This window comes from Centroberyx gerrardi, chromosome 5 (assembly GCF_048128805.1).
Source record: "Centroberyx gerrardi isolate f3 chromosome 5, fCenGer3.hap1.cur.20231027, whole genome shotgun sequence".
NCBI classification, from domain to species: Eukaryota; Metazoa; Chordata; class Actinopteri; order Beryciformes; family Berycidae; genus Centroberyx; species Centroberyx gerrardi.
The window spans coordinates 24,042,866-24,058,416 of NC_136001.1; the positions used below are offsets into that span (position 1 = coordinate 24,042,866).

The 15,551-nt window shown below is 42.4% G+C and overlaps 2 protein-coding genes across 4 annotated transcripts in view; one reads left to right on the forward strand and one right to left on the reverse strand.

Moving 5' to 3' along the window:
• Positions 1-1,379: 1,379 nt before the first annotated feature.
• LOC139907912 (twist-related protein 2-like) lies at positions 1,380-8,630 on the forward strand. Its single transcript, XM_071894425.1, has 2 exons — positions 1,380-2,561; positions 7,246-8,630. Exon 1 carries the CDS (start codon positions 1,670-1,672, stop codon positions 2,240-2,242), a length of 573 nt encoding a protein of 190 aa, XP_071750526.1. The 5' UTR covers positions 1,380-1,669; the 3' UTR covers positions 2,243-2,561; positions 7,246-8,630.
• Positions 8,631-8,667: 37 nt separating this feature from the next.
• LOC139907911 (histone deacetylase 7-like) overlaps positions 8,668-15,551 on the reverse strand; it is a 44,398-nt gene continuing 37,514 nt past the window's right edge. For all 3 annotated transcript variants that reach the window (XM_078283476.1, XM_071894424.2, XM_078283477.1), the window contains 5 exons: positions 14,185-14,303; positions 13,778-13,911; positions 13,598-13,682; positions 11,682-11,829; positions 8,668-11,415 (listed from right to left, as the gene is read on the reverse strand). In XM_078283476.1, coding sequence (XP_078139602.1) covers positions 11,373-11,415; positions 11,682-11,829; positions 13,598-13,682; positions 13,778-13,911; positions 14,185-14,303 — 529 coding nt within the window. In that variant the 3' untranslated portion in view covers positions 8,668-11,372. The remainder of the gene's footprint in view (positions 11,416-11,681; positions 11,830-13,597; positions 13,683-13,777; positions 13,912-14,184; positions 14,304-15,551) is intronic.

The following is a 15,551-nucleotide window of genomic DNA, read 5'->3' on the forward strand; positions in this document are numbered from 1 at the left end:
CAAGCTAGTCATTATCGTTACTTCAAGAGACTCTGCTGTGTCATTACTGACAACATGTAGAAAACGTATGTAGGTGTTTGCTAGTGGAGCTGAGTGGCTGCAGGCCCAGATGTGTCTTCCCATGGGTCCGCGGTGTAGAGCGGGAACATGTGTCGGCTTCGCCAGAGGGCATGGATGGCACAATTAGCGGCTCTCTCACCTTAGCAGGCTGGGGTCACTGGGGCACTGAGGTCAAGGGTTATTTAGGGTCCTGTCTGGGCTCTCTGGCCGTCTCCATGGAGATCTGACAGAGGACTAGGAGGCTGATGTCAGCAGCAACGTTTGAGTTGTTCCTCCATAAAGTGTCTCTGCACTTTTCTACAAGATGCATCAGTCATGTCTTAAATAATGAGTGTTTTAAAGGGATTTTAATAAATATTCTAAACATATTTGTCAAGTATGAGACTGTGAGACAGTGATATGTCAGGACCAGCTCATCTTATGAAATTCTCTCCAGAATGTGAGCTTGCATAACCTCACATTTTCTCTCAGATCTACTTAAAGCTACTGTGGCTGAATAGCTTTATGAAAAAATCCCTTTGGGTTTTCAAGGCTTCATGATTTGTCGTGGTAAAGTTTCTAATTGTGCCATTTATAAACATGAATTCCACATCATAAAGTGTATTGTTTAACCTATAAATCCCCCTTCATTCTGTTAATCCACATTATTTTCATTGACTGGGAATACGGAGTGACCCGTGGTTTAACAGATTTGTTTTTACAGTATCTGGTTATCAACATGATAGGGATCACGGCAGATAAATGTTAGGGTGAACTGCCACTTGTTCTCTCTTATTTGAGAAAAAAAATAAACATGTTTTCGCACTGCATCAACACATATGATTTATGACTTTTCTGCAACACATTTGTTGTGAAATACATTTTTCCATTCCCATTCCAGTCAGTTTAAGCATGTGTTCAAAAAGAAGAGCATAAACAAGTGTTCAGCAATATCGCTTAAATTTACATTGATGACTGTTGAAAAAAAAAAAAGGTTTTATGTTTATTCCTGACCTAATAATGAATTGATGAACGAGAATGCAGACACGAGGGTGCGGACTAACGCCAGGCGAGCTCCAGCAGAAATCTGGAACCCATAAAGCCTCAGACATCTCCTGCAACATTAGACACGGCGCTTCTTATTGGCTGAGAGGGCCACTTACCCCCTTCCTCCACCATCCACCCAGCTAACGCACACTTCCTGCTTCCCTGCCTGGCTCGGACCAGGCCCCGCCCAGTTGAGCTCCACTAAGCCAATGGGAGCCGCCCGCAGGCCCTGGTTAGTGGACGGGTATAAAAGGCGCGGAGGTGGACCTGCCTGTCAGATGGTTTGTTGTTGTTCTGACTGCCAGGTTGAGATGGGAATGTGAAAGTGAGAAATTTAACAAGGTAACCAGGAAACAGGACAGTCTGAGTGACATCCAGTCCAATGGAGCTTCAACAGCCGTAAGTTAAGACAGCTATCTCTTCTTCTGCTTTCTTTGGAGGAGGAGAACACATTTCAGACTAGCTTGTCAAGTTCACTTTTGTAGACATTGCAAGAGTCAACAAGGGGAAAAGGAGAAAAAGGCAGAGCAACAGCGTCCTGTCTTTGAAGGGGAAAGTAGAGGGTCTTCAGTGGGACGCTACAATGAGAGAAGAGGTGTCCTGCACCAACTCCCCTGAAGGAGGGCTGGGGGCCAGCGAGGAGGAACTGGAGAGGGGCTCTAAGAAGACCCTCCAACCGGGAAGCCGAAAACGTTCCCCTTATCCCAAGAAGGACAGCCTCGGCCGGGCGGAGGAGAGTAGCACCGGCAGTCCCAACAGCCTGCTCCCGTCCGGGCCGAAGAGGGTGAAGAAAAGCCCCACGGCGGTGGTCTCGTTGGCTCCCACGTCGCTAGGCCCCGGGCCGGACCAGCCCTTCGAGGACCTGCACACCCAGCGTGTCATTGCCAACGTGCGGGAGCGCCAACGTACTCAGTCTCTGAACGACGCCTTCGCCTCCCTACGCAAGATCATCCCCACGCTACCTTCGGACAAGCTGAGCAAGATCCAGATCCTTAAGCTGGCCTCGCGCTACATCGACTTCCTCTACCAGGTGCTGCAGAGCGACGAGATGGACGCCAAGCTGGCCAGCTGCAACTACCTGGCCCATGAAAGACTGAGCTACGCCTTCTCCGTCTGGAGGATGGAGGGTGCCTGGGCCATGTCCACCAGCCACTAGGACCCCCCTTTAACTTCCCTCCTAACCCACTCCTGTCCTCATCTCTGCCCCGCTGCCTCTGTCTGTATTCGCACCTATTTCTCCCTTTCTGCACACTATTAAACCTTCCCTTCTGGTCTGATCTTAATCTTTTCATCCCAAACCTTGCCATACACTGCTCAGCAGGCCACAGTTTTCAGTGTTAACATCTGGTTGTGTCTATGCAACTAAAACTAAAAAGTTCCCCTTGTTCCCCTCCATTTTTCCACTTCCATTGCTCTCTCTTGTCTGCCTTACAGTTTAGTCCAATGCAACAAGCCGCTCCATTGCAGCCCCTCAGGTATGGAAACATACACACATACCCACACACACACACACACACACCTCTGTTTTCCTCATGTCATCAGCACATGGACATCGATATAACTGATTTATGTGCCTTGGTATTTCTTACCAGTTTCAAAACAGTGACAGTTTGCTCTGGTACATTATCTGTAGCCTTTCAGCTCTATGAATAAATAGTGAGAATGCATTGAACACACAAAATAAACAAGAGAAATAAAACATATACAAATGTGTACAGGCCACCTATTCAAATAAATCATGTTAAAAAAAAAGGGTAAAGCATGAATGTTGTTGCTATTCACAAATGTTCTCATGCATTTTGATTTTGTAAAATATTGTGAGACAAATATGAGGCAAAGCCTCTGGAATACCTCATAGCAGATGTGCACAGAATTAATCATTTGAATCAAATTTGATCTGTTATTGTTAACAGCTCCAAATTTCAGCAGGGAGATAGTAACTGCATGTGCATAAAAATAGTGAATTTGAATTATTCATTAAATTCATTAAATATTGAAAATATTGAATGAATACCAAAAGCTTGATAGAAATGTAAACGGTTAAGAAGTGCATGATTACAACACATGTTGAGTTGGCTCCCATTCACATACAGTACAGTTACTGGTTTGATAATCACAGTATTCAGCAACCAACAGGGAATCTTTTTTTTTTACTTAGCATTTATGTGTAAAAGACAGCATTAACAAAACAAACATCTCTTAACTTTTTTTTTTTTTACTTTGAATTTATATGCACATATGCATTTTACTCTACATTATACAATACATGTTTTATAAAAAGCATGTACTGAAGTGTCTCTGCAAAAAGATAATCTAAACTATATAATAGAAACTGTGATTTAATTGTTTTAATTTAAAAGACTCAGATGAGTTTAGTCCACATTTGCATTGCATTCATTATCTTCAATAGCTCTAAACTTTAAAAGAAACATATTTTGCACCACTTATATCTATAGCTGCTCAGACGTAATTTTTTACATAATTTTTTCAATATGTAAAATGTGTTTATTTGTTAATTATGAATTGTTATGTTGTTGTTGGTTGTTACGTAAAACTGCTTCAGTTAATAGTTGTTAACAATATGGGTATTAGTGGATATTAGGTACTTAAACTAAAATAAGGTAAGTTATGAGGTAGAAAGTACCTTAGTAGTTACACTTCATTGCCTAAAATGAACTAACAACATATTTAGCGTTATTGTAATCAAGATGAACACTACAGGTCCAGTAGCCTACTTGGCAGACTTCTGATGTACTTAAGACAACAGTTTCCCTCCAGTTTAGTCTCATAGACTTCAGGCACGGCCTATTATTTTTCTGACCATTTAAACAGACACAGGGGTCCTGGACAGGTACAGTATAGGAGGAAAAAAGAAAGGGAAAGTGAAGGAAAGAAAGAGGAAGCACCTCTCTCTCTCTCTCTCTCTCTCCCCTGCAGCCTTGCCCTTTCTCCTCAGGATCTTGTATCCAGTGTCGTGCAATCAGGCCCCGCCGGGGCCCAGACAAGCAGGAACCTTTAGATTGGAAACAGTTGTGAGGCATTAGGAAGGTGTGTGTGCCAGGGGGGCACAGGGCGCTGTGTGTGCTTATGTCAACGTACATGTGTGCTTGTGTGTGTGTGCTTGTGTGTGTGGACCTGTTTTGTAGTGAGCTTTAATTACCTGTGCAGCAGCGTGCACAAGCATGTGTGTGTGTGTGTGTGTGTGCATGTGTGCGTGTGTATGTGCACACATCTGCACATAAGTAAACAGGAATACACGTGCAGATGTTTCAGAGATATCTCTCTCTCTCATCTCATGGGTTCAGTCTTTCAAAAATTACGGTTTATATTTGTGGAAGCCGGTGGGCAGTGAGTCCTCTGAGGGCAGACGTCAGCCTGCAAGATAAGCGTTTAAATGGAAGAGTGAGGGGCTGAGAGATGACGAGGTGCAGAGCAGAGCCAGTCCCTTAGCAAGCAGCGCGCTGAGCTCTGGCCATGTAAAGGTGCATATGTGTGTCAGGGGAGAACAAGGTGCTGGAGGAAACGCAGACTTTACATCAGATAGAAGAGAGATCAAGGTGAACACACACATCTTCAAACACACACACAGTGAAGCACACCCGCCTGTAAGCAGACATACATATAGATACAATATTACTAGCATGTGCATGCACGCATACACACGCAATTACACACTATACACTGTACAGAAATCAGTAAATCACAAGTACTATGTCAATAAATCAAATGTACTGTGATGCAGCATAGACCCATCGACAAGTGCGCAGTGCAAGAATAAATAATACTGTAGTATGATATACTACACAGTAACAACGTACACACACACACTTGAGTGCTACACTCTCCAGACACACGTCCACACACACACACACACACACACACACAGCCGCTGGCCATGTGCACACTCCAGGTGTTCCACTCTGCATTACTATTAAATCCTCAGTGGCCTCTGCAGCAGACTTTGAAGGTTCCAGTGCTGTGGATGGAAAGCCAAGGCCCCTGCATGTGGAGCGGAGTGTCCTTGAACGCAGCTCGGTAGTCATTACCCGCCACTCTGCCCTCCCTCCTGTTATCTTGTGCTCCGCAGGGGCCGCCACAGAAAGTGCTAGAAAATACAAGGCCTGCAATTGTCCTAAATTTCCAATCTTAGGAAATGGCCAAGGTTGGCAATAACCAGGAAATTTTCAAAGGCAGAAGCGTGTGTGTAGGTGTGTGTGTGTGTGTGTGTGTGTGTGTGTGGTGTGCATAAGGTGCATGGTCTGTTGAGGCTAATGCACATGCTTTTCTGTGTGTACATATGTGCGTATATTAAAAGCATGCATGCGCATTGCTCATACATATGAAAATATACATAATGTACAAAATATTGGGGACATCTTCCTGATGTTAAGTTGCAGAACCTTTTGCACAATCCACGTCTCAATTGTCTCAAAGCTTAAAAATCCTTCTCTAACTCCTCTGCTTCTCTTTATCGACATTTCCTCCTTTGTGATTGGTTTAGATTGAATAAGGGAAATCAATAAGGGATAATAGCTTTTGCCTGGATTCACCTCATCGGTGTACTTCATGAAAGGAGCAAATGTCCCTGATTGTTTGTACATTCAGTACAGATTAGCCATTAATATTTTCAGTGGGAGTATATAGCTTGTGTATAATTACACATGTATTCACAGTGCACACGTTTGCGCATTTCCTTGAACATGTGTTTAGGGTGCGTGGGTGTCTGGCCTAGTGTGGGATTTATAGAAGGAGAGGGCTGTTCTGTTTGAGTTGGCAATAACAATACACTCCATTCTGTTTATACTCCAATCAAAATGCCTGTTGCTGCTCTTTCCTCTGCCGGAACCCCTGGCTCTGCTGTGTGCATGTGTGCGTGTGTGTGTTTGTATGCATGTGTATGTGTGTGTGTGTGTGTGTTACAGTTTGGACTGACCAGCTGCTGGATGCTCTGCTATGCATATTAAATCTCTGGCTTTAACTTTGGACTGATCTAGGACCAGATGCAAAGTCCTCTGCCGCCCATCTGCATTTTAAAAGCCTTGCAAATCAGCCCCATCCAGAAGTTGTGGGCTGCTGATACTCATCTTTATTTTTAGAGGGGCAAACTTTGAGCCACGGCGAGTGCAGGTGGTGTGTGTGTGTGTGTGTGTGTGTGTGTGTGTGTGTGTGTGTACGTCAGTATGTGTGTGTGTGTACTGGGTTAGGCCTGCTCAGACAGCTGGAGTGATAGAGAGCCACGGAGGAATACGTTCTGGTTTGACACGTAGGCAGGAGCGTTGGATGAAAGGAAAAGCTGTATGATTAAAACAGTGTTTGATCCAGAATGCATCAGGCTTTGTCAAACATTGTCCCAATATGTCTCTCACATTCACTTACAATTCGCTGCCCAGTAGTAAGCGTTTAAGTATGAATTAATAGAGGAAATCATCTATAAAGTGTAAAACAATTGCGAAAAAAAAAAGAAAATGCTCCACAAAAGAACAAACACAATCCTGGGGCCCTTGTGAAGGTATTTGCTTTCATGGTCAGATATTGCATGACGAAATGTGCTAATGTGCATTATTATGCTTTACTCTTAGAGAGCTCCAGCAGTAACTTTTGGGTAAAGAGAGAAGCAAACCAATGCAGCAGAATGGGACAAGTTGCCCTATACTTTGTCACAATCTGTTTGTTAGATGACAGAAAACAAGTTATGTCTGGCAGTTTGCACTTTTATGGCATAATGAAAGTTATGTGATGGGACGACACCCACAAAACATTCTGCTTACTGGACTCTCTCTCTCTCTCTCTATTTCTCTCGAAGCATGGAAAGGCACACTGTAATTAGGGAGAATTGAGAATGCTCCAGATGAAATGTTTGCTTGTTAAAACAAGAGAAGAAGCTGAAAGCTAAGGAGTTGTGGGTATTTTTCCACTTGCGCTGAGCAGAAGTGTTTGTTTGTTTGTTTGTACATTTTATATCTCCAACACACAAGACTTTCATTAGAATATTTCCACAGAAAGAAATCAAAGTATTTTCACACCAACTAAGCCGCCATATCGTTTGTTCCTTGAGACTGCAACGCTGATGAAACATAGCGTGTGAAGTGTCTTTATATGTTGAGAGAGGACAAGGTTAAGACATTGATATTAACTTCTCTATATTTCTCCTCTCTCTAGACAAACTGACAAAAGGACAATTCTCTGCCTCCTAAAAGAAGAAATGTGTTGCTGACTCACCGGCGACACTTCAACAGAGAAATCCCCGGTCTTTTCATCTTAAAAATCCCCCTCTCTCTTTCCCTCAAAGCGGACTGGACACATGTGCTTGACACGTGACAATGAGGTGTATCCTTGCAGCTTGACTCTAACAAATTTCACTACGTGTTTCTGAAACACTGAACACTGGTGGGGAGACATGACAGTCAAGCGATGAACATTCTGAATGACGAAAACAACAAAAACCTAACAGCTGGCCTGCGGAGACAATGAAACAAAATGGCTGCCGGTCTGAGTGCCTTGGGTAACTCTGTGATAACCGTCCACCCAACTCTTTTTTTACAGCATTTCAAATAGGATGACTCACTGCCAGACGAACATTAAGATGACTAATGTTAATGGCACAGAGATGGTTAGAGGGCGGTCACAGCCAATGAATGTTTACAGCTAAGATGCTAATAAGCTAATCGCTCTGGCTCTCAAACCCCCATCTTGTGGGAAGGGAAGAGCAACGAGGAATTTAACGCAAATTTTCGACTTTCGTGCTGTAGTAACTGTTCAGCTTTCTGTGTATTTTGGGGTTTTAAAGTGACTCTGTGTGTGAAATTGGTGTATGCACACTGTATTATGCAAACTCTGCATATTGATTACACTTGGCTTTACATAATGAAAAATGTCCATGGGAAAATATCTATGTAAACCATAAACCACTGATCTTAGATCACCCACTATTCCACTTGTGTTTACTTTTAGATTTTTATTTTTTATTTTTTATGTTGGGAACTTAGGAGACCACTGAATGGAGTTACACATTTTAAATGCTTAAGACATCATCTCCTTTGTATTGCTGTAAACAAAGTTCAGTTGTGCCATTAGTGAATGTTGTAGAAAGCTGTATTTTTTAATGCAAGAAAATCTGATCAATGTATGTGTATTTTCTGCATTTTTAAAAAAATATATATTTTTGCAAAGTTTATGCTGTGACACATTCTCAGTGATTGGATAATGCATTTAATACAGTAGAAAATTCTGTGTACAATGTGCCAAAATGATGATGAAGTGATTACTGCTACAGCATAGAGGATTCATTTGTAACCATAAATAGTGTAATTGCTGGTTGATCGTGTTTCTTTTGTTTTGTTTGCCATCTGCTTTCAATAATCTTTATTATGTCAGCTCCTGTGGACAATAAAATGTTTTGCTGATATATAAGTGCATTATTTTGATGCCAGCAAACATTCGGTGGAAATTCAGGTATGAGACGGAGCCGCGGAGACTTTGCTCACAAGAAAATAATCAATGATTAACAAAATAATTAGTGCCCCAACTATTTCATTCAAAAGACCAAGCTATCACAATTCAAATAATTCATTCACATAAGGATTAAGTGAATAAAATTTACCTTTATTAAGGATTTTTTTTTGAGACACAAATAGTAGAAAAGACAAAAGGCAGACAATAAATCAAAACAAAGTCATTATGTACACTGTACAGAAAGAAAGAACAGACCAGTTATGAGAAAATGAGATGAGGCATTTTCTGACTTGACTTGGCCAGCAGTTTTAATTAAGATCCAGTCTGTTAAGGCTACCTTCACACAGGTTGGTCGGCATGATACTTCAAGGCACATGGGACAATACTTGTAATTTGGTCTCTAGGTATGAACAGGGTTAATTTGTGAGGACACAAATACAAAAATAAGACACTTGCATTAAGACAAACAATAAAACAAGAGATATGTCAGGTCACTGTAATGAATGTTCTCTTAATAAAACTACTTCAAAAAAAGACAAATGTACAATAAACTCCTCTAACGGACTGTCCTATACGGCATGGAACTGAAACTACTCCATTCTCTCACTATGGTTTGTTTTCACATTACATTAACATAGATCTGATAGGTTTCTGGTTGCATACACAGCACAACCTAAAGAAAGAAAGAAAGGAAATACCAAAGCAATTAAAAAATCATCTATAGCACCGTCAAAATTCTGTAAGACATGCAAAGAGCACTTCAAAGACACTGAATTTGAATTTATAAATATAAGTCACGTCAGTTCTTTGAAAAATGAAGTTGTTTATGTATTCGGCCTGTGCTTTTTGTGATATTCGACTGTTTGGATAGAAAAAAGAAACATTCATAAACTCTTGAAAGTCTTTGAAGTTATTTAAGCCATGCCAGTCCATGGACGGCACATTGTTCTCATAAGCTTTGGTTGCGCTTAACCTGTGTCCAATTGCACTGTGTGGATATTCAACTATCTCAATATTATTACTCCATGCTAACTGTTAAAATGCCTTTGTTTGGTCCAGGGAGCAAAACATCCCTGACACTGACAGTAAACAGAACGGCACAAGATCAATAATGTGAACAAAGGATTGCTCACTTGTCTTTGTTACGGTAGAAAAAAAAGTATAAAAGAGATTTACAAAATACAGCAGGAATGCTCATCCACAGGTTGAAACACTGGTCCACTTAACGAGCATCATCCGAGTTAGGATTTTAAGACGCAAGTCGTTTGTCTAACCCTCCTTTCCTGAGGGCTTTATAAGTGCACTTGTTTTCGTGTGTGATTGTCAAAGGCCTGATAGATGCAGAAGACCGATGGCAAAGCAGTTATTACCCACAGCGAGTTTGGCTCGGATGCAGCTCTCACCCGGAATCCACAACTCAACCTCACTGCAAGAAATTCCTCATGCCAGAGAAGTGATGTGAATGGCTGATCTGCATCTTCACATATACAATCATGTGTGTGTGGTGTGACATACTGTAAGTGACATACTGCATGAATCTGAGGAGTCACGGATGCTCTCTGTCCTGCCTGACGTGTAAAGAATCTCATCCAGGAATCTTTCTGATTGATTTAGTCTCTTCTTATCCACAGCTTCTGATACTCCAGTGGCTAGAGGTATGAGCTCTTCATTGTGACTAATGTCACTAACATCATTTATTTATACACAATTAAGATGCACTTTGTTAAGACTGCTTTGTCTTCTTTTGTTCTATGGGGAGCAATACAGCGGTCTTGAGTTTTACTGCGTGCACTCGCCCAGGAGACAAAAAAAAGATTTAAGAAAATCTGAGGACATCCAATACAATATGAAACATATGTATCACAGGCTTCACTGTAGCTCCACTCTTGCTGGATTCTTTAAAAAAAATGTGTTGTCATTACATTTTGTGTTGACAATGAAGTATGCCATAGGTCAAATACACACCTATTAAAATAAGCGTAAAAACATGAGCAAAACAAGACGTTTAGTTGTCAACAAAAAGCCACGTCTCCTCCAGCTTACGAATGAAGCTTCCTCAAGTTCACATTACACAACGTACAGTGCAAAACAATCAGAAATACTCTGATCTTTTCCTGATCACTGATATTTTCCTTCATTGGATCTTTGTCACAAATAGACAAATGACATCATCATAGTGGGACGTGTTTTAAGTGCAGAGGATATATCTGTTCTCCTTCACAGGCACGTCCTGCGGGGACGACTTCTTCCTTTCCGAGTGATTGGCTCCAGTGAGCCAAGGTGACCTTTGACCCCCCACAAGGTTACAACAGCCTGAGTGGTCTCAAACAGGTCTTGTGGGAGTCATATCCAAGGTGAACGCTTAAAGTCGCAGAGCTGCGCTTTGTCAAGTGTCTTCATGCTACGTCAAGTTGCTAGCTCCCAATGGTACATGAGAGTGGCTGTGAGCTAAGATCCTTCATCAATCTGCTTCTGGTTATCTTTCTTTTCACCTTCTTTCTCAGTTCATTAAGTGACATCCCATTCAGGAATGCCTGAAGAGGCATCATGGGAATATGAGTATTTAGTCTCCTCGGTGTGTGTCCAGGTGAGCGGTGTGTCCTCAGTGTGTTTGTGGAGGCAGGTGAGTGGTCAGACTGAGCCCAGTAGTAATGCAGATGGAGGCGGCTGAGTTTGTGTGAGGCGTTGAATACAGTGGTCGAACTGAGGAGGACATCTGCTTCCAGTGATGGTCCAATTGCATAGCTTTGTGTGTGTGCGTGTGTGTGTGTGTGTGTGTGTTCGAGTGCACTGGTACTTGGTTGAAGGTATTTATCAGGAGGTTTTTTTCTTCTCTACATGGAATCCCCTTTCTCCATGAATTCATCGGGATGTTTTCTTATTAAAAGAAAGAGAAAAAAAATGTGTTAACAACATATGTACAGCTTTCTGCACAACAGTAATTGTTTGTGATTGTTTAACTGACGCAAATAACTGATATACCCAAATATACACAAATTACAATGACTGGGGGTGACTTTATCATATCATACAGTACAATAACACTGTAAGGCTGTGCAGAATTTGTAACTGGTTTATTTGCATGGTTGCAGATATAAACACATTTCTAGACATGTAAGCTGCACTGCGCTGGCCTGTGTTACCTGTCTGAGGCGAGCACTCCCATGGAGAGCGAGGCCAGGGCGGTGACGGCCTCGCTGTCCGAGTCTCGTCTCAGCCTCAGTCTCTGGGCCTGCAGGTAGGACAGATCCTCTGTGGCAGCCAAGGACTTCACACTCTGCCAGTACTCACCTGGAGGGAGGAGCGGGACGGGAGAGAGAACAGAAATGAGGGAGAGGGGGAAGGAGAGAGGAGAGAGAAAGAGCGAGAGATTAATGGCTTCAGTCATTGGTATTTCCAATGATGTTTTCATACTTAATGCATGGTTCCTTGAGAGAAAGTGGCTTTACTGTATGTGCTCTATGTTGAATTATTAAAAAGCTACTTGGAGCTGTAGCTGTTTGATCTGAATATAAGCACAGTTTTGGCAGTAGTTGTGGCATTACTTTCCTGTGGTCATTAACATAAGTTATAATCAAAATCATAGCTGTCAAAATGCATAATATTAAAGCCCATGATCTAAACATCCATTTAGCAACATACACTAAAATTAAATCTGTTCTCTCAAAGTCTCCAAGTTCAGGACATGCGTGTGTCCTTTGACACACAGCGGAAGGAAAATCAATCATTATGTATGATGTGTACTGGAGTGTGAATGTGTCCATCTCTATCTGTGTGTGTTCTGAGTGTGTGTTGGGAGTATGCAACTCGCATATATTTCACCCCAGGCCTAAATTACGGGCTTAACATTCTTGTGGCTTTGCAAATATTTTTAATTAATCTAATTTGGTTGGGATAACATTTGTGTGCAATCAGGAGGGGATGTTGCGAAGGTCGTGTGCCAGAGAAGTGTTTGAAGATAATTGGAGCCAGGGCGGCCGTGTGTGTGTCTGTGTCTGTGTGTATGTATGTGTGTGTGTGTGTGTGTGTGTGTGTGGGAGGGCTGGAGGGAGGGATGGGAGACAGGGATGGAAAGGAGGAGAGGTGGCCGGAGAGCAGTAGTGGTGAGGAGATAGAGGGTTAGAGTGCTAAGTGGAGAAATGATGGAAACAGAGATGAAATGCTAAACAAGATGATTGCCAAGAGAGACAGTTAGCATGTAAGAGAGTCTATAGAGAATTATGACACATCGAATTAAAAACTGCAAAATTGGATAAAATGTAATCCACATCGTAAAAGTTGTTCTCGCTTGAAGCATTCTTTTTTGTCAATAAACAAATTATGCAATAAATATCAATAGAAATGCATTACCCACTCTCGCAGTGGGTAAGACATTAGCTTTAGCTAACACTAGCTAGCTAACACACAATTCAATTCTTGAATTTCTTTAAATTCATTTTTTCTTGTGGATGTGACATTCAGCCTATTTATTCGCTTCAAACCAGCTGATGGAAATGCATCTAATTCACATTTTCCTATTTTTTGCGACATTTCAAAAGTTTGTGTGAAATCTGCTTGACAATTGAACTGAAACATGGCTTATGACTGACCTTGGAGACAGCAAGATAGGAAAGCCAAAAGAGACAGTGGAGGTGAGTGGAACAGGGAAACAGTGAGACTACTACTGAGATAAAGATAAAGAAGGTAAATGTTGAAGATTGTAGAGGAAAAACAGAAACAGCCAACGTGCACAGTGAAAACTTCAGAACATATTGAAACCTCAAACCTCTGAGGTGTCTTGTCTACTAAACAAGTAGCATGAGACAAAATGTGGCAATATAATAAAATGCTTCATTCTACCAGTTGTCTGTAATTGTTGGAATTTCTTTGTTGATACATCCAAAACCCATTAAAACAGCAAATGAAACAGCAGAGACCACTCCAAAATCTGTATGCATGTATTGTGAGCTCTGTAATTTCAGTAGAGTCCTGCAAACATGTCATCCCTCTGAATGACCTGTGTGGTTCAGGATGACCCGGGCTGTGCGGTGGTGAGGTGTGTGGGGCGCTCAGTTCTCACCCTGAATCTGGACGACTCTCTGCAGCGAGACCACAGCGTTGGCACAAGGCTTCTGGTCCAAGACGGACTGGGACAGGGGCTCCACCTGGGACACAACCGAGACACAGTGGTGAGAGGATGGAATACACCTCTACATAAACACACACACACAAGCACTCACACACCACACACCCCTCTCACCTCCTTGCCCAACAGGGCGCTGACGCAGGCTTCAGAGGCGTCACAAATGGCGGTGAGGTCATGACCCCCCTCCAGAGCCAGGACCACCCGACCCCCGGCCAGGGACATCAGCTGACGGGTCAGGAAGCCAAAACCTGCCAGGATACACACACACACACACACACACACATACACACACACACACACACAGGTTGAGTCAGATGACGACTGGTCAGCTACTATTCATGGAATAATGGGGTTAAGATAACATGGTTTTGAAGATTAAGAATATCCATAGGAGCCACAAAAACTAAACACGATTAACTTTCAGATTGTGTCTTTGTGTGTAAGTAAGGAAGAGATATTACGACACTCATTCATATTTATGTATGAGCGTGTGCGTGTGCTAAGTGCTAACTGAGCCTTACACTTGGCTGTGACCCTGTAGCCTCCCAGCGGTGATGCATGTCCCTCTACAGCATCAAAGCCAGCAGACACCAGCACCACGTCAGGGGAAAACTCGTGGGCGATGGGCATCACCACCGCTCTGAAGAGAAAGAGAGAAAACAAAATGCTGTACATCCCACAGGCCATGGACACTGTTTGCTGTTCCCCATCAGTAATGTTTTGTGTATTCAAGCAACACAGCCTAAATAAAGTTAAGAGTGAATTGTAATGTGAATTATAATATTTTCTCTGCAAGTGTAGAAAGATTTGGGAGGGAAAAAGTTATTAGAGTGCCAGTTCATGAGCACATCATTACAGTAAATGCAATGTCATATGTCAGTGTGTGAGAGGAATTCATTGAAAGATTGTGAGGAAATGTGACAGGAGTTATCTTTCTGGGCACTGGGAGGTTTTGGCAATGGAAGTGATTGATGGGTTTCAAAGTTGACACCAGAATAGACTGAGCAAAGATCAAAGCAGATTTAAAAAAAAATCCCAATTTAATTCTTTCACCAAATTCAATTTACAGTTCAACTTTGCTTATTGAGTGGAAAAACATCATACTGTCTGCGAGAAAACCAAAACTGAAATTACTGCAGGACTTTTTCACTGCAAATCTCAGTGTAAGCGCTTTCACTTTGAAAGTGAAGAAAGATATATTATCAAAGCTCATCTTCCAAGTGCTTGATCACTGTGCTTGATCCACTGCTGGTCAGAGGCCAAGAGTAGAAGACTGCGGTTGTATTGGGGCAGCTCCCAGGTGTGAATGTGTGTAACTGTTGAAATGTAAAGCAGAGCATCGCTGAAAAAAAGAAGACGCGCCCTCTGCAAACCTTCTCTAGATATATAATGGTTAAAAAAATAGTAATAGAGCAAACAATTTAAGGCAGTCAAAGTCATGCAACTTCAAGCAGGTGGCAGCCACAGACAAGACGTTTCTGTGCTACCTAAATGTGAGTGACACAGGCAGATAAAAATGAGACCCTAGACATATCTGGACTGTGACGCACGCATATAGTCTTCTCCACTCTTCTGAGACCACTTCCCTCGCTTCTCTCCTCTCCTCCTCACTTCCTCTCATCTCCCGCTGCCAGTTATTTAGCAAGCGCGCACGGCCCATGCCGCGTTTGATTCCTCTCTCTCTCTCTCTCTCTCCCTCTCCCTCTCAGGGCGGCAGTTCAAAGGCGTTTGTGAGCCGTCTGGTTCCTATTAGGAGCTCGTCCCTCTTCTCACGTCACTGACAGCCAGCCATCTGGGATCCATTGGGCTTAATTACGCCGCCTTTGGATTCCCTAACAATGCACCCCCTACCTCCCTCCTCTCCTCTCCTCTCCTCTCCTCTACTCTC

Bases quoted from the DNA above. Each gene is read 5' to 3' on its own strand.
- LOC139907912 (XM_071894425.1), top strand. From the start codon at position 1,670: ATGAGAGAAGAGGTGTCCTGCACCAACTCCCCTGAAGGAGGGCTGGGG.